The sequence below is a fragment of the Ctenocephalides felis genome, unplaced genomic scaffold, assembly GCF_003426905.1.
Source record: "Ctenocephalides felis isolate EL2017-DRISC unplaced genomic scaffold, ASM342690v1 CF-g0.4_SCAFFOLD_03572, whole genome shotgun sequence".
In the NCBI taxonomy this organism is placed as follows: Eukaryota; Metazoa; Arthropoda; class Insecta; order Siphonaptera; family Pulicidae; genus Ctenocephalides; species Ctenocephalides felis.
Window position 1 is genome coordinate 41,873,198 of NW_020539726.1, and position 24,017 is coordinate 41,897,214.

Consider the following 24,017-nt stretch of genomic DNA (forward strand, 5'->3'; position numbering starts at 1 on the left):
CAGCGCCCCTAAAATATTCATTTTTTTTGGTTTATTGTTTTATTTTAACAGAAAATGAATATTTAGAGTCATCTTTATTTCTAAAATTGTTCTGAATATTTTGTTATACTTTTGAAACGAATGGCCCTATTCATGGATAACAAAGCTATGTTATATTAACAGGTTCCCATGGTAACATAACATAAAATTTTGAAATTTTTGAAAAAGTATGACATTAGAAAAATTGGAGTTTTTATATCGCGAATTTTTTGAAATTTCTTAACTTTTTTCTAACAATTTTAATTACATCTGTATGGAACCCATAGAAATGTAAATAAAATTTAAACTTATTATGAAAATCTCTATAAAATATCTGATAGTTTGATGTGCATATGTCTAATGATCATTTTTTGATCTCAAATGTTTTTTCTTTACTTTTGTTACACGATCTCCGAAATCGTTAGACCTGCATTTCCAAAAATTCAATCATTTCTTCATTTTGTCATTACAAGTTAGGCGGCGTCCATTAATCACGTGATCGATTTTTTAAGGATTTTTGGACTTTTCTATGATTTTTTGTCAAACCCTGCTAAAAACCTCATGTGTTCAATGGACGCCCCCTTGAGTGTTTTTTGAATTATTTAAATCGGACGCTGCGTTCTCTCAAAAACTGAAATACCATTTTTGGCACTTTTTGCCCTGTATCACCGAAACGGCTTGACCTGTCCAGTCCCAAAACTAATTAGCACGTCTGCTTGTCAATAGGAATTCGAAAATCGTTGACAAAAATTTATATCTACACTCATACATATTTTTGTTATATCTATGGTGTACGGCTGCAAACTAACCTCCAAATAGCACAAAGCTAACATTAGCCAAACTCCACGCATATATTATTTATAAGAGCAAATCATCAGTACCAATATCTCCTTAGTTCCATATAAGATAAACTTATTAATTTATTATATTCTTCTATAATATTTGCCTTCTACATTGTATGCAACTTGAATTCTTGGACGAAGAAGAATTTTCTTGTGCTCGGCCACTTTGAGAAATAATATAATAAAAAAAAAAATCGAAATCGCACACATAACTGCATGTCGTCGCCGAGAAACATTAATTGTGCAATCCTAATTAAATTCTTGAGAAATTCTCTTTACATTGTATAATATATACACATATGTACATAAACGTCGTATGTGCATACGCGTATAAATGCATGGAGTAGACAGAGCGCTGGAAGAAAATACTGGAAATGTAATTGTAAATATGTTTTTCTCATACTTCAAATATGACATGATCGGTTTGTCATTGTAATTAGCATTTAAAAATAAACCTGCATTAGAGAAATGAAGTAATTGCTCATTAATAAATTCTATAATATTCGTTCACACAGTGGATTAAGTTAAACAACGCATAAGCAAATATTGTTTTCATCATGTAATAATTGTGTTTGAAGAACTTCATGTAATTTGAAATTAACATACATTCATTGACTGCTTGTATTTTTTTTACTTTTTCCAGGCGATATAATCTCATTCTTAGAGCAGCTATAATATCTGTCTTGCCTATAAAAATATTTTCGATTTTAATAACTTCAAAAATTTATAGAAACTACGAATAATATAGAAATAATTTCTAATTAATAAACTTACGTTTAGTACACGGCACAAATGTTTAATTTGTTTTATTATTTTCAAGGAACAAGGTAAAATATTTTTCTGATTCAAACATTTTCATTAAATCAAGATTTCTACTACGATGTAACTTTAAAATGTTCATTTATCTATGCCGATTTCCTTGTTGATATCGGTACACATACAACGTTGATGCCGGTACGCATACAACAACAGATCTCTATTCACATACACGACGACTAATCACAATCGACCCGTATAGAAATGATTTCATCGAGAGTCGTAACGCTATTTCCGTTGCATTTGTACGGAATTACACCCCAGTTGCGCCTAAAGAAGTTTTACTTTAAAAAATCGAGTACTAAGGGGCCGTTCAAGTATTACGTAAGCACTATAGGGGTGCGGGGGGGTTGTTGATTTGCATATTTTGGGTTGACATGGGGGGCAGGGAAGTCTAGATGATAATTACGTCATAGGTGGTGTTTTTAATTTTTTTATATTAATTGCAAAATGTTTATGTAAGCATGGGGGTAGGGGGTAAGAGCTTTGCTTACTTTTGCTGACAAGGGGTATGGGGGAGGGGTAAATAATTGTAATAAATATGCTTACGTAATACTTGAACGATCCCTAAAGATGAATTTTACTTATGAACTATTAATAAGCAAATTGATCGTTATGCATAAATGCCACCCTTACATTGATTGAAGATGTGGACTATAAACTGAATCTACAGCACATTTGTTTACTACAAAATATCAATTTCATTAAATTATAACTCATCTTTCATAAAATTCTCATACCATCTTCAAGTTATTCATTCCCAACATCTGTTTTATGTGTTGCCCGTTGGACGTGCACAACCGGCAACACTTTCGTTAACGAAAAAAAATCGCACACCACACCATGATATAATAATCTATGTGTAGTATAATAATAAAATATTGTTTGATGAATTTTACACAACTCGTGTGTATTATACATATTATAAAACCAAATATAATACGCATACATAGAGTGTGTTTAAAATATGTGTTAACGTCCGTCCGCGTCCAGTCCATGCAGTATGAGAGATGAGATCATCCTCGCAAATATAAAACGACCGAGAGAGGCAAAAGCCGACGTTAGAACGATATACGAGTAGAGGCTACCGGGTAATAGTATTTGAACAAAATTATAATATATAAACTAGCTGTAAGTGGAATTCTGTCTTAAGGCAATTAGGGCATCGTGCCTTAAGGCAAATTGCTGGAACTTCCCGTACCAAAAATTATTATTTTAAAAACGATTAACATTTTTGAAAAAAATTTACTTTAAAAAAATAAGATTTTTGAGAACTATAAATTGGACAAAAAATTGCTTTTTTTGAAAAAAAAAATGTAAAAAAAAAAAATTTTTTTTTTGAAGAAAAAATTTTTTTTCTTTATTTTGACATATTGTGGAAGATCTGAAGTTTCTTTTCAAAGCAATCGTACTGCTTTAACTGCATAGGGACAAAATATAAAGCGCGTAAGCGCCGCGTCGCTGTCTAACGCATAAGCATTGGTACGGAACCCATAGGAATGTTAACAAAATGTATACTTATTGTTAAAATCTCTATAAAATATCTGATAATTTGATGTGCATATGTCTAATGATCATTTTTGACCGCCAAATGGCTCATTTTTTTACTTTTTCCTCCATATCTCCGAAACCGCTAAACCTACCTTCATGAAAATTTTATCGATTCTTCATCTTGTCAATACAGGTGAAATGTTTTTTGAATTATTTAAATCGGACGCTCCGTTCTCTTAAAAACTGAGTTACCGTTTTCGGCACTTTTTGCCCCGTATCTTCGGAACGGCTAGACCTGCCTTCGCCAAAAACTAATCAGCACGTCTCCTTATCAATACGAATCGAATGTTTTTTGAATTATCCAAATCGGTTGATCCGTGTTCCCGAAATCGTCGACGAAAATTTGTATCCGCACATACATACACACACATACATACATACACACACACACACACACACATACATCCATTTTTTCTAAGGCATGCCAAAATGTTCAGAAACCTCTGAAACGTAAAGATATATAAAAATTTTCATTTTTGATTTTTTTGCGATTACTATGACTTGCCCTACGGGAAGTTAAAAAGTTCATTTTCATATTAACATTTCAAAAAAGTTGATATTTAGTTTCTAGTAACACTTGCGGCCCATTTACTAACGTTTTTATATATAAATAAAACTACAAACAAAACTACTTACTACAAATTTATCATAAATAAATAATATTCGCGTAAAACATCCTATTAAACGTGATTGAACATCATCTGTCAAAAGCGTTTGACATTTCACGGATTAGCAACCGTCCGTTGTTTTATTTAAATTACGCTTCTACAAAATTAAAAATGTAAAGTTTCTACGCGGATTTGAAATAATTTTTCACCTTTTGGACTTTCTCTGGATTGGCACGAATTTTTCAAGACTAAGACTGGCCAAATCGATTCAGCTGTTTTCGAGTTTTATTCGGACATTGAAGGAATATTTAATAATTAAATTCTTCTGATATGTAAAACAATTTTTGGATTGGGTCTCAATTTTTTAATTACAATATTTTATGTTAAGGCTGCAGTGTCTAGCTAAACCCTATAGCGAGGTTTTTAGGCGTTACGCAAAACATGATCACGGGGCAACTTATGTTCTGCAACCATTTCGCCAATGAAATATGTTTAAAACACTGTCGTACAATTTTTGTTATAAATGTGTACATTGTTTCAAAGTTAGATTAAGCAATATTGAAATTCGAACGCAACAAAAAAATGTAGCTATGATATATATAGTAGAAGTCCTTTAGTCTAACAAAAATTCCGTACTACCAGGGGGTGATTATAAAAACTATTAGAGTAATAATTAAACAACCAAATCAGTAGGAAATATAAACAGCAAAGCTGATTGTACGATTACCTTAAAAAACTGTTGAATCAAATTCTGCGTAAAACGTAGGGGTTACGTATATCGTAGAACGTACTTCGTTCATGAACCAAGACACAACGGAATTTACTATAGACACAACGATTACCGAATAATAGCGAGTCCTTCTAACCATCCCGAAAACGATCTAGTAGCTCTCGAGCGATTTTGTTTGCATAAAGAAACATTTTTGAAAAAATGTCGGATTTTCGGGCATTCCGAACTGTTGGGTGCCGGACGACTATTTTTATAAACATCTGATTACCCAATAAATATAATAATGTAAAAATAGCTAGTGGTGCATGGCATCACGCCTTAATGAAAATTGCTGAAACTTAACTTCATAATTTTTGAAGATTTTGAAAATATTACATTTTTTTATGATTTTGATTCTTTTAAACATTTGAAAATTTGCTTCTTTTTTTAAAGCAATTGCGTTACATAGGTGTTTTACGGTTAGATATTATAAATCTTGACACGGAACCTATAGAAAAGTACTTATTATGATGAGTTTATGTCACACTTATGAGGTAAAAATCTACTTATAGTGCAGTAAACGGAGAGGAAAAAAGGGTATAACCTCTGAATTTTTTTACTGTGCTCCGAATTGAATGAAATTTTGGAATTAGGTTCATCTTACCCTCAAGTTCAAAAGTGAAAACAATTGAAGTTCCGACACCCCTTCTCAATTGTGTAATTACATTTTTTCAAAATAACGTTGGAAATCGATAGAAGAACTAATTATAAGAAAAAAATGTCTTCTATAGTTTTTCAAAAAACTAATACTTTTCAAGTTACTGGCCCCTAAAGATTCATATATTTTTGGCGTTTTTCTTCGTTTTTTTGCAAATATCTCCTAAAGTATACATTTTAACGAAAATCATGTAATGAACAAAATAATGTCAATAAAAATCTTAATAAATCGGTATTGCATAAAGTGTTCTAGGAAAAATATTGAGCAAGATTTGAAAGAGCAAAGTCGTTTTTTATTTTGTTCAAGATTTAATTGTTGTATTTAAGGCCATCTAGTATCGAGGTTTTATATTTTATGCATTTCGGTAAAATTGGGTTTTATAGTGCTCAACATAAGCTTTAAAATGAGTGCTGTTACAAGCGCAACCCGAATTGTTTTCACTTTTGAACTTGAGGGTAAGATGAACCTAATTCCAAAATTTCATTCAATTCGGAGCACAGTAAAAAAATTCAGACTGCACTATTAATATAATGGTATATATAAATATATATATATATATATATATATATATTCATATAAATATATAAAAAAAGTACAATTTATACAAATTGCTGTAAACAATAACAAAACAACAAAATGCCATTTTATTAGGTAATTTATTTCTTGAGAATGTTAAAGTATAAAATTATTTCAAAGAATTCACTGATTAATATTATAAAATAAAATAGTTGATATAATAAATCCTTCATCATACAACTATAAAAAAATCATAATAAAACTGATAAATGACTCGAACGTCTTTGAGATTAATAAAATAATCTGGCCAGCCACGCCAAAAAAGAAATAAGACTCTGAAACCATTTTAATTTTTTTATTAAACTATTATGATCTAATAAAACCAGTCCAGAAGAAGACTGGTAGGTATGTGGAATTCTTTTGTAACAGATACATATAAATATAAATGTATTCGGTGCAAATGATTAAATCAATTAATCATATTTTTTTTATTAACAACAAAAAATAATCACAGCGGCCAATCGATAGTAATGATTAGCAAGTACTTCAGATTTAAGAGAATCTTTACCCTGCAAAATTTAACATATTATATTTAGACTTCTGGTTTCAAACAATAATTAAATAAATATTAGTATCAAACACTCTATATTTTATGTTTTATTTAGCAGGTTTTAAGAAGTATGTATTTCTTTCTCAGAATTAACAATTATAAACCGATTTTAGTAAAAATGTATATAATATTAACCTTAATGAAAATTTTAAATTACATATGATTTATAGTTATATTACATGTTACAAGTCTAATTCAAAGATATTTTAGTTTTTTCTTTCTTATTCGACGACTTGTTGGTCTAAGAAATTACAAAAGATTCCCATTATTGTTGAACATTATATCACGGATTTGTTACGACAGAGAAATAACTCACGCAATCTCTTTTATTGACAAGAAAAAATATATGTGTACATATATATATATATATATATATATATATATATATATATATATATATATATATATATATATATTGTTGTGCCCCATCCAGCGACGGAGCCAACAAAATGTAGGTTCTTCCTGCTGCTAAGTATCAAGCTGGTACCGGAATGTGAAATGGAATTAGTAAAACAGATGAAGACTTTTGATGTTGACGTTTATTTCATGATTCTTGTACACTTTTCATATAATTTGAACACTGAACTTAAATATAACTCCATTGATTACTTTATATTACTCAAAATGACTGAATTTTATTATAACTGGATTACAACTGAACTATATTGATCTTAACCCATACTGATCTTGACCCATACTCATACTGACTCAAACTGACTGTTTATTGCATCATCCAGAACCTTAAATACTCCTTATCGGTATGACGCATTCCTTTTCTAGAATGTACGATATATATGAGTCAGAAACTACGCTTTACTTGGTCGTCGGACACAGTTTGCGGTTTCAAAAGGAATTTTATCAACACTTGCAAGGTTACTGCAAGCTTACAATGTAACTATGAGCAATACTAATTGCGTCGTTCATATTGACTGTTACATCAATTTACAATATTATTTATAACTACTGTAAAGGGTGAATACCACAACAATATATATATATATATATATATATATATATATATATATATACATATATAGAGGAATAGTTTAGTTATTCCTAAGTTAAATAAAAATGCTATATATGTTTACAGGTGACATTTTTACTTATAACATTGCCATATAATATATACGAATGAATATCAGATGGAACAAAAAAGGACTTTTATGACTATATTTATAATTATAATAGCAAAAAATTCGAAAATGATTTATATCTTTACGTTTCAATAGTTTCTGAACATTTTGGCATACCTTAGAAAAATGATTGTGTGTCTGTGTGTGTGTCTGTTTGTGCGGATACAATTTTTCGTACACGTTTTCGGGCGCACGGATCAACCAATTTAAATGATTCAAAAAGCATTCGATTCCTATTGATAGGGAGATGTGCTGACTAGTTTTTGGCAAAGGCAGGTCCAGGCGTTACGGAGATAAAGTGCAAAGAGTGCAGAAAATACAAATCGAGTTTTTGAGAGAACGGAGTATCGGATTTAAATGATCTAACAAACATTGAATTTGTAATGATTGGGAAAAGTGGTGATTAGTTTTTGGCAAAGGCAGGTCCCGCTATTTCGAAGATACAGAGGAGAATAAAACATTATTATACCTTTTTTTATTTTCCATAAAAATATTTTTGTAATTTTGGGTTAAAAATTGAAAAAAAGACCCAGGCTAAGCACAGTCTAAGCGCCACTCTGGTACAAATGTTTGCCCAAGTGCGTTTAGACTGTTTATGTAATAGAACACTTTTCGAATTTTGTGAAAACTATTGAAAATTTGAAAATGCCGCCAAGCTAAGCACAGTATAAGTGAAAATGTCGCACAGAATCATTTGCAAATGCGTTTAGACTGTGACTATACGGGAGGACTTTAACAATTTTGTGCAAATTATGCAACTATTTTTTTTGAAATTGAATTCGAAATGAAATGACTATTGTTAATGTTCTGAAGATAAATTGATTTTAATGATTTATGATTTACATTTGATTTGATAATGAAAGTTACAGTATTTGTAATAATATATTTGAAAACGTTTAAAATTTCTCGAATATTTCATTACGGTACGGGAAATTCCAGCAATTTGACTAAAGGCACGATGCCATACACCACTACTTTATTTTTTGATGTCTTGCTCTAAAGAATTTGTATGGTTATAACAATTTTAATGTTAAACTCTTGCACCAAATAGAAACAAAAGTTTATTTATAATTTTTATACGTTCCGACATACAGATTTATGTCATCTTCAGTGATATTGGAATTTGATAACAGAATACAAAACAAATAAAATATAATGCAAAGGTTGCTCAAATAATACATATTTTTTATTAGTTATAATTATCAGTAGCCATTTTGTTTATTTATATTGAATTCTGATTGAAAGTTTTAGTACCACTGAAGATGACATAAGATTTTAATTCGAAACGTATAAGAAAATTTTAATATGAAAAATTGCATTGCTTTTTTATTTGTATACTGACGTAAATAATTTATATATATAACATCATAATTTAAATGTATTTATATAAATATATTTATATTTTTGGCATAAAAGTGAAGTTGTCTCTTTTTTATTACTCCGGCGTATAAAAATTTCGCCGGACATTCCCGTCTATTATTTATATCTCAAATTCCTTCAAAACAATTGAAAACCCAAAAACAACTAAATCCATCCGTCACACCCTTGACATTTTCTTTCGGGTAAAAAGAAGTCAAGATCAAATTACATTACCATGACAGTCGAATATATATTTACACATATAGAATAGTCTATTACCGACATACCTGAATGTTTTCTAAAACTGCCAAATCCACATAAAACCACGACACAGTCGTTAATCGGCACAATTTCAAACTTACACTTTTCCAATACTCAAAAACCGTATACCGACAATCAAATCATCTAGCATACGCCCATGGAGTTTTCAACAACGAGATCGCAACCACTATTATTATTACTACTACTTTATGTCCGGGTAATTGTATCACTTGAACCGCATTTGATCACAGTAAGAGATTATAATATAAATCGAATAACAATTGTAACATTTAATACATTTCAGTGGCTTTTTTACAACAGTAGAGATCTTTTCGAGTCGTTCTCGAGCGTCACTAAGGCGACTTTTTCGCTTTTCAGTACCAGATTTCGTGCGCGCGCACGTAATGGCCGCACTGCGGGCGAAACGGGGTTGCCCGATGGGGAATGGAAGGCGGAAGATGGCGCGAGATTTGAAAAATTTGAACTTTAAATCAGGTTGCAAATAAAACTAGTGGTGTATGGCATCGTGCCTTGAAGCAAATTGCTAGAACTTCCCGTATCTTAATAAAATATTCGAGGGATTTTAAACGTTTTCAAATATATTATTACAAATTCTGTAACTTTCATTATTTTTGCTATCTTGTTATATCTGAGCAAATCAAATGTAAATCATAAATCAATTTATCATCTCCAGAACATTAACAATCGTCATTTCATTTCGAATTCAATTTAACAAAAAATTGTTGCCTAATTTGCACAAAATTGAAAAAGTGCTCCCGTATAGTCTTAGTCTAAACGCATTTGCAAATATTTCTGTGCGACATTTTCACTTATACTGTGCTCAGCTTGGTGGCATTTTCACATTTTTCAATAGTTTTCACAAAATTGGAAAAGCGCTCCATTACATAAACAGTCTAAACGCACTTGGTTAAACATTTGTACCAGAGTGGCGCTTAGACTGTGCTTAGCCTGGCTAATTTTTTGAATTTTTAATCCAAAATTACAAACATATTTTATTTAATTTAATTTTTTTTCCAAAAGCAATTATTTTGTTGAAACAAGCAGAAAGTTCTTTAATACACTTAAATCGGACGCTTAGTTCTCTCAAAAACTGCCATTTTTTTAACATTTAGCTCTGTATCTCCGGAACCGCTGGGCCTACCTTTGCCAAAAACTAATAGCCACTTTTCCCCTGATTACGAACTGAATGTTTTTTGGATCATACTAATCGGACGATCCGTTCTCTCAAAAACTCGATTTCTATTTTCTGCACTCTTTGCTCCATATCTCCGTAACGGCTTGACCTGCCTTTGCCAAAAACTAATCAGCACATCTCCCTATCAATAGGAATCGAGTGTTTTTTAAACCATACAAATCGGTTGATCCGTGCACCACATACATGTACACATGCATTTTTTCTGAGGTAAGCCTTAAAATGTTCAGAAACCTTCAAAATGTCGACAAATGCAAAAATTTTCATTTTCGATTTTTGGCCCATTACTATAACTACCCTATGGGAAGTTAATAATTTTTATTGATTAAAGTAAAATATTTAAATAATATGTTTAAACGTAGTTTGCTTGTTCTTAGTGTTCCTTTCTTTTGTAATATAAAATTTTGTATTCTGGTCTTGCCCATATTCCATTATTTGATTCCATTTGCTTGTCAGACAAGTCTTTTTTAAATCAAACTTATTAAACATTTCACTAGTCGTTTTTTTTGTTGATTTTAACCATAGTTTGTTTATCCATAGTATTTCTTCTTTTTGGTTACAGTCCATATATTATATCATAAAATGTCGATAGTGTTATTTTGCACCTATACAAGTATGTTTTATCGACTTTGCTCAGAGTCCATACTTCTGATCCATGTAGAGTTATATACCAAATACAGTAAATTTTATATAAATAATCTACCGTTTTAAAGCTCTATAGAAATTCCTTATAAATGCCTCATATATTAATTAATGTTAATATAATCATTATATCAAGTTGATTGTTAAAATACATGCAACTTGCTTTATTTGATTGATGCAAAAATTCTTATCTTATTCATCTATTATTCTCATATTTTTATCATATGAACTTCAATTATTATGATAAAATATCGAAATATAAATATATTCTGTCTATTTGAAATTTTCTAGTGGCCATCCATTCTTATTAATTAAAATATATTAAATTTTTAATTTGTTTTGTATTCATTTCATATGATTACATTTTATACTCAATCTTTGTAATGAATTCTAGTTGCCAAACTTCCAATTAATATTATTGAAAAATTTGGTAATAACAATATGATCAAAAATACTTTTAAAGAAAAATCTTCGTCAACAGATTTTTTAATAGAAATTGTCAGAAATTGAAAAGTAAAAATCATAGTTAAAAATGGAAGGTAAATATTTTTGTTTTCTAAACTCATTCAATCCATTAATTCAGAAAAAATCAAATTTATTAATTAAGAAGATTAAAGCAGTTTATATATATAAATATATATATATATATATATATATATATATATATATATATATATATAAATTTAAACAATTTAAACTAATTTCATTTTCTGACTGTTCTTCAAATAAAATTTAAACAATAAAATACAAATGTACACTTCTACATACTTAAAACTTAGCTTAAAATTATTTTCCTTCCTTTCATTTACAATCTATCCCTAATCCCAAAACTCTTCTTCATAACCCTCCAATTCGCGACTCAAAGGATCCACAACGTTCATTTTCAATACTGGGTCCTCTCTTACAAAATCTTGTCTATCGGCACAATTTTTAACATGTTCTACATAGTTCTCTTTTAGAACACAATGTTTAATGTTAAAAGGACAGAGAGACCAGACTTCTCTGCCTCCGTTGTTGCTGATGCATTTCATTAGATGTCTAACAAAATGCATCTGTGTTATTTTGTGCTCTTTGTTGATGGGGCATTGCAGAACTTGGCCTTGAACCTGGGCAAAAGAAATAGTATGAAATGATAATAAACTGCATGTAAAGATGATATAAAAAAAATTGGCAGAACCATAAACTAATAAATTTAATATTCGCTTATTTATTTTCATCGGAGCAATGATAATACAATAACAAAGCTCATGTCAATATATTACAATTATTATATATAATGAGAAGTAATTTTATAATTACATATATCTTAAAAAATCTAAGTATTTTATATAATACACTGGATAATAATGCTAATATGCTGTAATTATAAATGGCATTTGTCTATCTGAATAAAAGATTCATTAAATTTATATAAATAGATCCTCGGTACACTTTAAAGTCAAAACCATAAAAAGAAAATAAATTTGAATTTGTAGCTTACATAGTGTTTGATAAAATTGAACTGAACTTTAAACAAATTTGTATAAAAGTACATCTACAAATTTTTTTTAGTAATAAAATAAATTGGAAAAACTTTATACACTCTTTAATGATCAGTGATTTTAAATTTTCAAAAGAATTATAAGAAGTTAGGTTATGAACTAAAATTTTAAAAGAATTATGTTTACACAGAATGCCACACTTTTATATATTTCAAAACGACAAATTGAAGCATTAATAAGATATAATTAAAACTTAAAAAGATATTAATTATATACATTACATAAGAATATTATTATTTTTTGCTTACCGTGCAAGAAATACGAGAAGGCATCGTTACAATTAATAAAATCGTTTCTATACGACGTCAATGGTTTTACAATAAAATAAAACGTGTTATATACAAATATTTACATATATATAATTTATTTATCATATATTATTAAATATACAACTGTTTAAATAATAAAATAAAGCAAAAAAGCGGTACAAACACGTGCAGACGCCAAAGCAAAACTGTCAAATAAACGAAAATGTACTGACATAATTGTCAACTGTCAAATGTCAAAATAATTGCCAACTGTCAAAAGATATGACAACTGTCAAAATTATTAACTTGAAATAATTGTATATGTAAATATTAAAATATTTAATTTAGTTATAAGTACTTGTTAATAATAAAGTAAATAGTTAAAAAATAATCTAATAAATACACTGTTTTTAATTTTAAGTTTTCACACGTCATTTGTGCGAAACAAAATCGTGTACAAAAATTTCTGGATTGAAACAAAAATTTAAATAAACACCTTAATTTTACAAATATTCAAAAAACAAGTTATTTATGATTATATAATTTTAATTCATACTATTTTTATTGCGATATTACATCACATTTAAATGATATTACAAAAATAGTCTGTCTAACCTCAAAGTTTCTTTAATATAAATTAATATCTTTTGACCTATTTGTAAAAATGTCTGTAAAGAATATATTGTATATAATTTCGTTGTGTTTATGTATAAATCATGGTTTTGGTATGGAAAAAGATATGACTGTAAATATAGATCCTGGGAAACAGGATTGTTTTTATCAGTGGGTAAAAGCTGGCCAGGTAATAAAATAATTACTTATATATATATATATATATATATATATATATATATATATACATGAGTCATTTACTATTATTATTTATTTTAGGTTATCGATTTCGAATACCAAGTAATAGACGGTAGTCACGGTGATTTAGACATAAGTTTCCAACTGATGGATCCCAATGGACAAATTATATTTGCCGACTTCAAAAAATCTGATAATGTTCATAGACTGGAAGCAAAAATGGATGGAGATTATAGATTTTGTTTTGATAACACTTTTAGCAGTTTCAATTCCAAAACTGTATTCTTTGAATTGTTATTGGAAAATGAAGGAGATGATGATGATAAGTGGGATGATAATGTGGAACTAGAAGGTAGTAATAGATACATAAATAAATATATTTATATATATATATATATATATATATATATATATATATATATATACGTGGTCTGTTCAAAAAGTACCCGGAATTTTCGTTTTTTCAAAAAAATATTTATTTATTCGTCTACATTAATGTGGTCCCCTTCAAAGTAGTCCCCCCCAGATATAATACACTTATGCCAGCGTTTTTTCCAATTTTCGAAGCACCCTTGATATTCACTTTTTGATATGTCCTTGAGCACTCTCAGCGATTTCTTCAATCGAGGAAAACCGCCGTCCTTTCATGGGTCTCTTCAACTTTGGAATAGGAAAAAGTCACACGGAGCCATATCTGGTGAATTTTTGCACTTTGCAACACTTTATTTCATTTTTTACGCAAAATTTAATACAAATTCTTTGACTTTTCAATTCTTCCATTGTAAAAATCGCCGAGCTCAGAAAAACACGTCGAACCTTAGCGACTACCACAGACAAAGTAAACAGTGAATATAGCTGAAAATTTCATCATACTTTAGGGGCATGTATACCAACACAATAAAAAAAAAATTTTGACAATCAGACACTCCAGACCCGCGAAATTTAATTATTAGTAATTCCGGGTACTTTTTGAACAGACCACGTATATATATATATATATATATATATATATATATATATATATATTACTAATTCAAATGATTAGGTTTGACTCCAGAAGAGTTTTACGATATGAAAATCCAAGATATCCATGATTCTATTGCTCGAGTGCGCTCCCATATTAGCAAAGTGAGACACTTACAAGAATTGTTTAGAACATACGAAGCCCGTGATAGGAATGTTGCAGAAGAAAACAATTTTAAAGTGAACTCCTGGTCTATGTTCCAAATATTTGCTATGATATGTAAATATAAAATTAATTTTAAATTAATTTATATTATTATTTTGTGATTTATATGTTTTTTTCACAGGTGTTGGTGTTTTACAAGTTGTAATGGTCCGGAGTCTCTTTGATACTGAATCTAAAGTGAATAAAATATGGACAAAAGTGGATAAAAAATTTAGTAATTAATTTAGGACTTGTGGGAGTTAATTCAAAAGTGTCATAATAGATTCTCAGGAATACGTAAATCTTTTAATTTTGTGATTTCAATCCATTTCGTATCCAGTAATTTATAAGTATATTTTTAATTAGGTTTTAATTAAAATTGTATAAATTTTTACCAAAGAATTTTAATGTAAAAATTAGGATATTTAAAGAATAAACAGATATTTCTTAAATATACATAACTTTATATTAATTTTATGTACTTATTTATAATCACAGATTAATATTTATATATATACAATTAGTTATCAAATGCAAAACTGATTATTTGCATAATAAAAGCACCTTATGCATAAGGATTCCAATTACTCCCATCTTCCGGATGCAAACAATTTGTGATCAAGAAAATTATATCCAAAATCCACCAAATACCGATTCCTCCTAGCGTCAACAACTTCCCCACAGCCGTACCTGTTTGCCCCAAACAAAACCTATCCATTCCCAAAAACCCTAACAAAATACTATAAATCAACGTGGTAGTAAAATAATGATTAGAATACTTAATACAAGGAAACCCATCTCTCAAAAACGTCCGTGGCCCATAACATTCAATATCAGGTAAAACTGTGCATTGCACTTTGGTTCTTTCAACATCTTCGTAATTGTAGCCTCCAAATTTTAAGCATCCATATCCCAATTCTTCTTGAGCTGTTACATTGCCTTTGTGGTCGACAGGGGGATCACAGTCGATGAATTCAAGGGGTAGAAAGTTGCATCGCACTAGCGGGGACCATGGTTTGTATTCGGACACGTTTGATTTGGAAACTAGGGCTCCTGAGGCACAGAAGACGAAGGTGATGAAATATGGTAAGAGGATTATTTGTTTGTAGATCATTTTGTACACTGGAAACGTCTTATTTCAGGATAGCCATTATTTTTCCTGAAATAAATCATGACATACTTAACTTGATATAAACTCATGTTATTTTCAACAAGTGTCAGTGTAAAATCAAAATTTTGATAAATATGTATATGCAGATGATTATATAGTACCTTTACATAATTAAGTCTTCTATTTAAACTATTTATTTATCAAAACGTCATATATTAATTGTTTATTTATCTTTTAAACAAATAGACAAGATTGATGTGTCAAAACTCTTCATTTTAAACTTGTCAGACATGACAGTTCAGCTGTCAACATATTTTTAATTCCTTTAATTTTTAAATTAAAGTCTTCACGTACAATGATATTAATAAGTATTTATGTACAATGTATGAAGAAATCTTTTAAGCATAAGATTTTATAAAAATGGGTTAATGATTAAAAAAACTTCAATAAAGAATAATCTGTCAAAAGTGTCAAAGCACCTTGACAAGGATTAGTGTTGCCATAATTTAAAACTAATTTCTACAATAAAAACCTTTTTTTTTTTAATAAAGTTTAATATAATAATAGTTTACTTTACAATCAAAATAATTCATTTAGAATTTGCAAGTATTATTTGAAATTTTAAAAAATATGTTAAGAAACTTTAGAAAATTTTATTTTTATCTTTTCGAATTGTCAATCTGCAATTGATCCTAAAAATGCAATCTGGCAACACATAAACATATCGCAAGTTTTTTGTACACATTTTATAACCATTAAAACATTTATTTTATAACTAATTTTGAGAGAAAATAGTGTATAAGATACGTTTTAATTAATACATTAGGAACAATCTACACAGTGTTAATATATTTTAATTCGTTCACACGCATTTTCATTAGTTATTAACTGTCACTTGTGTTCATTATGCCGGATAGTAGTTGTTAAATTATACTAAGAACAAAATTTATTATTATTTTTTAGATTTTTTTCTGGTAGTGATAGTTAATTTAACACAATGGAAAAATTCAGGAAGGCGCACGAAAGACGTCCGAAGTCTGGCATACGTTCTGCAAAAGTACATAAATCCAAAAGTAAAGAAATGAAAAAGATGCTCCGTAAATACGAAGACAGTTTTACAAAAATCCTAATAAACGCCAGCAACGTAATCGAAAATATCCCTAAAAAAAAACGTGCCGAATCTCTACTTCGCGTTACTAAAGGTTTAACCAAAATCAAAAAGATACCTAAAACAAAATACTACAACTTTGATCCTGATGGTGACTTGGCAACACACATCAAACTGAATTTAAAACGAAGTGAATTTACCAGTCCTAGCAAAAAAGGAAGCCCTAAAAAACTCAAAATCGAAACATCAGGCAGCGAATCTTCTGATGGTAGTGAAATGATGGAATTGTTGACTGAATTGCAAAAGGAGTCTTCAGATGAAGACATAAATGATGATGATGATGAATTAGGATCTGACAAAAGTTTAGTGATTGATGAAGAAGCAGAGAATCTTGATGACAGTTTTCCTGGTAAATATGTAATGAAACCGCCTTCAGATCTGGGTGAAGACGATGATGATTTTGACTGCGATATGGATGAAGATTTAGAGAATGATTTTTTAGAGCAGTGTACTCAACAACCGGACACGTCTCAAGTTGATAAAAATGATGAAGAACCTTCCTTTAATGATTCCAAGGAACCAGGCGAGATAAATGAATCCGGTGATATCAATGAAGCGGATTTGTATGACGATTTGGATGAACCTGCTACTGAAAACGTTGATGACATGTTGTACGAAACAGCATTTGAGGCTACTGCTGATAAAAATAAACCAAGTGAGGATACAAATAAACCACCGATAGACACGACGCATACTGTAGATGTAAAACAACAAATAGCGAATTTGCAGAATGTAACAATCGAACCGGTAAGCCAACCTGAACCTGGTGGAAGAAGTCGTGGAACTTATAAGCAGTGATGATGAAGCCGAGCAAAAAACTGAAGCACCTAAACCTGTAATGGAGGACAATCCTGCTGAAAATTATGATGAGGTATCGTTTTATACAGCCGGACCAAACGTTGTTGTTGTTTTGAGGCACCCGGTGCGTTTGTATTTCTGGGGCAAGTTTAAAGCACAGTTGTTGTACGGTAATGTGTGTATACTCGGTTGTATTTTGCAAAATTCACAACCGTACGAGGTTTATTCGCCACGGGGTTTAGGCAAGTTGTATTTTGAGACGTTACCGACGGAAGACGCGTTTAATCCTATGGTTTTGTTCCCCATACTTGCAAATACTAGTCTGAATGCTTTCAACACCGAACAGATAGCCACATCGATATCAGAACACGACGTAGTGCTGTATTTACAAAGTAACAATAACACTTTAACATCGTACTTTAAATTTTTTAAACGTAAATCCTAAACCGTTCCCCACGTCCAGCAGAGCTTCGGAGAACTCGGAGCACCATTACAATGCTTCTTTGCAAACATTTTTTTACAAAATGGATGAATGTACTCTCGGTGTGAATATTGGTGAGAACTGGTACGATTTAAGCAACCACATATTCTCAAACGACGGTAATGCTAAAATATTAGTTTGCGGGGGCAAAAACGTAGGCAAATCCACCTTCAACAGGTTTTTGTTAAACACACAAGTCCTACAAACGCCTGTGATATATGTGGACTTGGACATCGGACAACCAGAGTTTGGTTTTCCTGGTACGATATCAGCTTCCATGATCGATGAGCCTGTTTTTGGTCCAAGTTACACGCACACCCACACAAGCTTCTTACATATGAAATTCATACGAGACATTGATGTAATGAAGAACACCGGACTGTACTTGAACAGTGTTAAGGACATGGTTAACGATCTCTGGAAAGAATATGCTGATTACCCCTGGATAATCAACACTATGGGTTTTGTCAAAGGCTTCGGTGACAGCATTAATATATCTTGTATCAAACTAACAAGACCCACATCTGTCGTTCAAATACATGATAAGGATGCCAAAAACAATTACGATTGTTACATGCGTCCAGAGACTGTTCACCAATACCAAACTCATAACCTGGGCGTGTACATTCCTGATGAGCAATTAAATTTCAACCATATGCTGATCATGTCGGAGGCACAATCGGGTAAGAGGAATGCTGATGGTAAACAGATGAGGGACTTGAAGGTTATTAGTTACTTTTCCAATATCTTGAGTGATGACAAGTTTCACTTGACGCAGTATAAACCTTTAGAGTAAGTAAAACGATAATTTGTTACGGTGGTACCCCGACATACGAGCAAGGGACGATTCGTTGCTTCGACGTACGAGCAAAGTTCGACGATACGAACTTTGAGCGAGTAAGTCTTTAATAGAAAGATATGACAAAATGAGAATTTTCGTCAGGGGGCGCCCATTAATCACGTGATCGATTTTTTAAAGATTTTTGAACCCCCTTAGTGATATTCGAGATTAATTAACTTCCCGTAGGGCAAGTTATAGTAATCGCAAAAAAATCGAAAATGAAAATTTTTGCATTTCTCGACGTTTCAAAGGTTTCTGAATATTTTGGCATACCTTAGAAAAAATGGATGTGTGTGTGTGTGTGTGGTGTGTGTGTGTGTGTGTGCGTGTGTGTATGTATGTATGTGCGGATACAAATTTTCGTCGACGATTTCGGGAACACCGTTCAACCGATTTGAATAATTCGAAAAACATTCGATTCGAATTGATAAGGAGACGTGCTGATTAGTTTTTGGCGAAGGCAGGTCTAGCCGTTCCGAAGATACGGGGCAAAAAGTGCCAAAAGCGGTAACTCAGTTTTTAAGAGAACGGAGCGTCCGATTTTAATAATTCAAAAAATATTTTACTTGTATTGACAAGGTGAAGAACCGATCAAATTTCCATAAAGGCAGGTCTAGCGGTTTCGGAGATCTAATGAAAAAAGTAAAAAAAAATGTCATTTGGCGGTCAAAAATGATCATTAGACTTATGCACATCAAATTATCAGATATTCTATAGAGATTATAACAATAAGTATGAATTCGGTTTACAGTCCTATGGGTTCCGTACCAATGTTTACGCGTTAGACGGCGACGCGGCGCTTACGCGCTTTGATATTTCGTCTTTATGCAGTTAAAGCAGTACGATTGCTTTGAAAAAAAGTTTAGATCTTCCAAAATATGTCAAAATAAAGAAAATTTTTTTTTCCAAAAAAAATTTGAAAAAAAAAAATTTAATTTTTTTTTTAAAAAAAAAGTAATTTTTTGTCCAATGTATAGTTTCTTAAACATTTTATTTTTTCGGAGTAAAATTTTTTCAAAAATGTTACTTGTTTTTAAAAAAATAATAATTTTTGGCACGGGAAGTTCCAGCAATTTGCCTTAAGGCACGATGCCTTAATTGCCTTAAGACAGAATTCCACTTACAGCTAGTTATGTGTATGTTTATAAGAAATTTGTTTTTTTTAATTAGATTTTTTTGATAATTTAGAAATTTTTCCAAGATTTTGAAATTTTTTCAGAAGTTTGAAATTTTTTGCAATTTAAAAAAAACGTTTTTTTAATTTTTTTTAAAATTTGGAAATTTTTGAAAATATTTGATTTCTTGTTTATATTTTTTTATTTTTAAATTTTTCAAAATTTCATGTCTTTTTTGAAAATTCTAATGATCATTTTTGACCGCCAAATGGCATTTTTTTCACTTTTTTACTAGATCTCCGAAACCGCTACACCTGTCTTTCCAAAAATTGAAATAGTACTTTATTTCATCAATGTTAAAAATTCATTCAAAGAATCATTCAAATCGGACGCTTCGTTCTCTCATAAACTGAATTACGATTTTTGGCACTTTTTGCCCCGTATCTTCGGAACGGCTAGACCTGCCTTCGCCAAAAACTAATCAGCACGTCTCCTTATCAATACGAATCGAATGTTTATTGAATTATTCAAATCGGTTGATCGGTCTTCCCGAAATCGTCGACGAAAATTTGTATCCGCACCCACACACACATACATCCATTATTTCTAAGGTATGCCAAAATGTTCAGAAACCTCTAAAACGTAAAGATATATAAAAAAATTAATTTTCCATTTCGAACTTACTAATTCTAAAATAGAATGAATATACTGACAGGCAAAAGGACTCTACTGACAGGCAAATTTATTTTAATAGATTGCAAAATGGAAGAGAATGATATTTTAGAATAAAAAAGGACTCTACTGACAGAAAAAGGGCTCTACGGACGGACAAGAGAACTCTACTAACTTTAAAATAAAAAGAGCACTACTGAGACGAAAGGACTCTACTGACAGGCAAAAAGACTAATGACAATAAAATAAAAGCAAAGGATTCTAGTGACAAAAAGGACACTACTGACAAGCAAAAAGACTAATAAAATAAGACTCTACTGATAAAAAAATAAAATAAATTTACTGACAGACAAAAGGACTCTACTGACAGGCAAATTTATTTTCATAGATTGTAAAATAAAAGAAAATGATATTTTAGAATAAAATAAATTCTACTGACAGCCAAATGGACTCTACTGGTAATGAAATAATAGGAATATACTGACAGACAAAAGGACTGTACTAAAAGTCAAATTTATTATAATAGGTTGCAAAATGGAGATTTAGAATAAAAAAGGACTCTTCTGACGGGCAAAACAACACTACTAATTTTAAATAAAAAGACGCTACTCATAGACAAAAGGACACTACCAACAAGCGAAAAGATTCTAGAGATAAAAAATATAAAAGGACTCTACTGACATTCAAATCCACTATCAGACGAAAGGAGTCTACTGATAGAAAAACTCTAGTGACAAAAAATTTAAAAAAAAACTCAAGCCGAAAGGACTCTACTAACAGCAAAAGGAGTCTACTGACAGGCAAAAGTACTCTACTTAGAGCAAAAGGACTCTACTGACAAACTGACTCTTTACTGATAATAAAATAAAAGGACTCTGCTGGCAGACAAATGAATTCTACTGACAAAAAAATAAAAACAACTGCACTGATAGGCAAAAGGACTCTACTATCAGACGGGAGGACTCTACTGACAAGCAATAAAATAAAAAAGACTCTACCGACGAACAAAAAGACTCTACTGACAGGCAAAATAACTTCTATTGATAGACAAAAAAATTCTATTGAAACACAAAAGGACTCTACTAACAGGCAAATGGACTTTCTACCGATAATAAAATAAAAGGACTCTACTGTCAATAAAATAGAAGACTACTGACAGCCGAAAGGACTCTACTGACAATAAAATGAAAAGAATATACTGATAGACAAAAGGACTCTACTGACAGGCAAATTTATTTTAATAGGTTGCAAAATGGAAGAAAATAATATTTTAGAATTAAAAAGGACTCCACTGACGAGCAGAAAGACCTCAGTGACAATAAAATAAAAGAATTCTACTGACAGGGAAAAAGACTTCAGTAATAATACTTTACTGACATTCAAAAGGACTCTACTGACAAGCAAATAGAATCTCTACTGACAATAAAATAAAAGGACTCTACTGATAATAAAATAAAAGGACTACTGACAATAAAATAGAAGGTACATATTGATAGACAAAAGGACTGTACTGACGAGCAAATTTAAGAAAAGAGAACATTGTAAAATAAAAAAGGACTCTACTGACAGGCAAAAGAACTCTACTAACATTAAAATTAAAGGACATTACACATAGACAAAAGGACTCTACTGACAGGCAAAAATACTCTATTAACAATAAATAAAAGGACTCTATCTACATTCTGAAGGACTCCACTGTCACGTAAAAAGAACTCTACTAGCAGGCAAAGGATTTTACTGACAAAAAATAAAAAATAAGTGGCAATAAAATAAGGCTCTACTGATGGGCAAAATAACTCTGCTGACCGACAAAAGGACTCTACTGACTCTGGCAATTTATTTTCATTGATTGCAAAATGAAAGAGAATAGAAAAGGACTCTACTGACGAGCAAAATAACTCTGCTGACCTACAAAAGGACTCTACTGACTCTGGCAATTTATTTTCATAGATTGCAAAATGAAAGAGATAAAAAAGGACTCTACTGACGAGCAAAATAACTCTGCTGACCTACAAAAGGACTCTACTGACTCTGGCAATTTATTTTCATTGATTGCAAAATGAAATAGAATAAAAAAGGACTCTACTGACGAGCAAAATAACACTGCTGACCTACAAAAGGACTCTACTGACTCTGGCAATTTATTTTCATAGATTGCAAAATGAAAGAGAATAAAAAAGGACTCTATTGACGAGCAAAATAACTCTGCTGACCTACAAAAGGACTCTACTGACTCTGGCAATTTATTTTCATTGATTGCAAAATGAAATAGAATAAAAAAGGACTCTACTGACGAGCAAAATAACACTGCTGACCTACAAAAGGACTCTACTGACTCTGGCAATTTATTTTCATAGATTGCAAAATGAAAGAGAATAAAAAAGGACTCTATTGACGAGCAAAATAACACTGCTGACCTACAAAAGGACTCTACTGACTCCGGCAATTTATTTTCATTGATTGCAAAATGAAATAGAATAAAAAAGGACTCTACTGACGAGCAAAATAACACTGCTGACCTACAAAAGGACTCTACTGACTCTGGAAATTTATTTTTATAGATTGCAAAATGAAAGAGAATAAAAAAGGACTCTACTGACAGAAAAAGGACTACTGACAGAAAAAGGACTCTACTGACAGAAAAAGGATTCTACTGACTGGCAAATTTATTTTCATGGATTGCAAAATGAAAGACAATGATATTTTAGAATAAAAAAGAACTCTACTGACAGAAAGGGACTCTACTGACGGGCAAAAGGTTTCTACTGACAAGCAAATTTATTTTTGTAGATTGCAAAATGGAAAAGAATAAAAAAGGACTCTACTGACAGAAAAAGGACTACTGACAGAAAAAGGACTCTACTGACAGAAAAAGGATTCTACTGACTGGCAAATTTATTTTCATGGATTGCAAAATGAAAGACAATGATATTTTAGAATAAAAAAGGACTCTACTGACAAGCAAAATAATTCTACTGGCAGATAAAAGGAACTCTACTGACAGGCAAATTTATTTTTGTAGATTGCAAAATGGAAGCGAATAAAAAAGGACTCTACTGACAGAAAAA

General features: G+C 30.8%; 6 protein-coding genes across 6 annotated transcripts in view; 3 read left to right on the forward strand and 3 right to left on the reverse strand.

Moving 5' to 3' along the window:
- LOC113388029 (protein hu-li tai shao) overlaps positions 1-9,496 on the reverse strand; it is a gene marked incomplete in the record, with an annotated part of 94,054 nt that extends 84,558 nt beyond the window's left edge. Inside the window, 1 exon segment of the mRNA XM_026625441.1 lies at positions 9,168-9,496.
- A 2,239-nt stretch (positions 9,497-11,735) lies between these two features.
- Positions 11,736-12,957, reverse strand: LOC113387979 (gametocyte-specific factor 1-like). The gene is made up of 2 exons (XM_026625382.1): positions 12,786-12,957; positions 11,736-12,102 (listed from the first exon to the last, which is right to left on the reverse strand). Exons 1-2 carry the CDS (start codon positions 12,807-12,809, stop codon positions 11,815-11,817), a joined length of 312 nt encoding a protein of 103 aa, XP_026481167.1. The 5' UTR covers positions 12,810-12,957; the 3' UTR covers positions 11,736-11,814.
- Positions 12,958-13,425: 468 nt separating this feature from the next.
- On the forward strand, positions 13,426-15,051 carry LOC113387889 (transmembrane emp24 domain-containing protein 5). Its single transcript, XM_026625279.1, has 4 exons — positions 13,426-13,587; positions 13,677-13,947; positions 14,641-14,838; positions 14,906-15,051. Exons 1-4 carry the CDS (start codon positions 13,450-13,452, stop codon positions 15,004-15,006), a joined length of 708 nt encoding a protein of 235 aa, XP_026481064.1. The 5' UTR covers positions 13,426-13,449; the 3' UTR covers positions 15,007-15,051.
- A 277-nt stretch (positions 15,052-15,328) lies between these two features.
- Positions 15,329-16,143, reverse strand: LOC113388520 (TM2 domain-containing protein CG11103). Its single transcript, XM_026625892.1, has 2 exons — positions 16,036-16,143; positions 15,329-15,922 (listed from the first exon to the last, which is right to left on the reverse strand). Exon 2 carries the CDS (start codon positions 15,875-15,877, stop codon positions 15,329-15,331), a length of 549 nt encoding a protein of 182 aa, XP_026481677.1. The 5' UTR covers positions 15,878-15,922; positions 16,036-16,143.
- A 728-nt stretch (positions 16,144-16,871) lies between these two features.
- On the forward strand, positions 16,872-17,840 carry LOC113388521 (chitin biosynthesis protein CHS5-like). Its single transcript, XM_026625893.1, has one exon. It carries the CDS (start codon positions 16,872-16,874, stop codon positions 17,838-17,840), a length of 969 nt encoding a protein of 322 aa, XP_026481678.1.
- A 7-nt stretch (positions 17,841-17,847) lies between these two features.
- LOC113387936 (polynucleotide 5'-hydroxyl-kinase NOL9) overlaps positions 17,848-24,017 on the forward strand; it is a 49,394-nt gene continuing 43,224 nt past the window's right edge. Inside the window, 2 exon segments of the mRNA XM_026625319.1 lie at positions 17,848-18,280; positions 18,282-19,113. Coding sequence (XP_026481104.1) covers positions 17,881-18,280; positions 18,282-19,113 — 1,232 coding nt within the window. The 5' untranslated portion in view covers positions 17,848-17,880.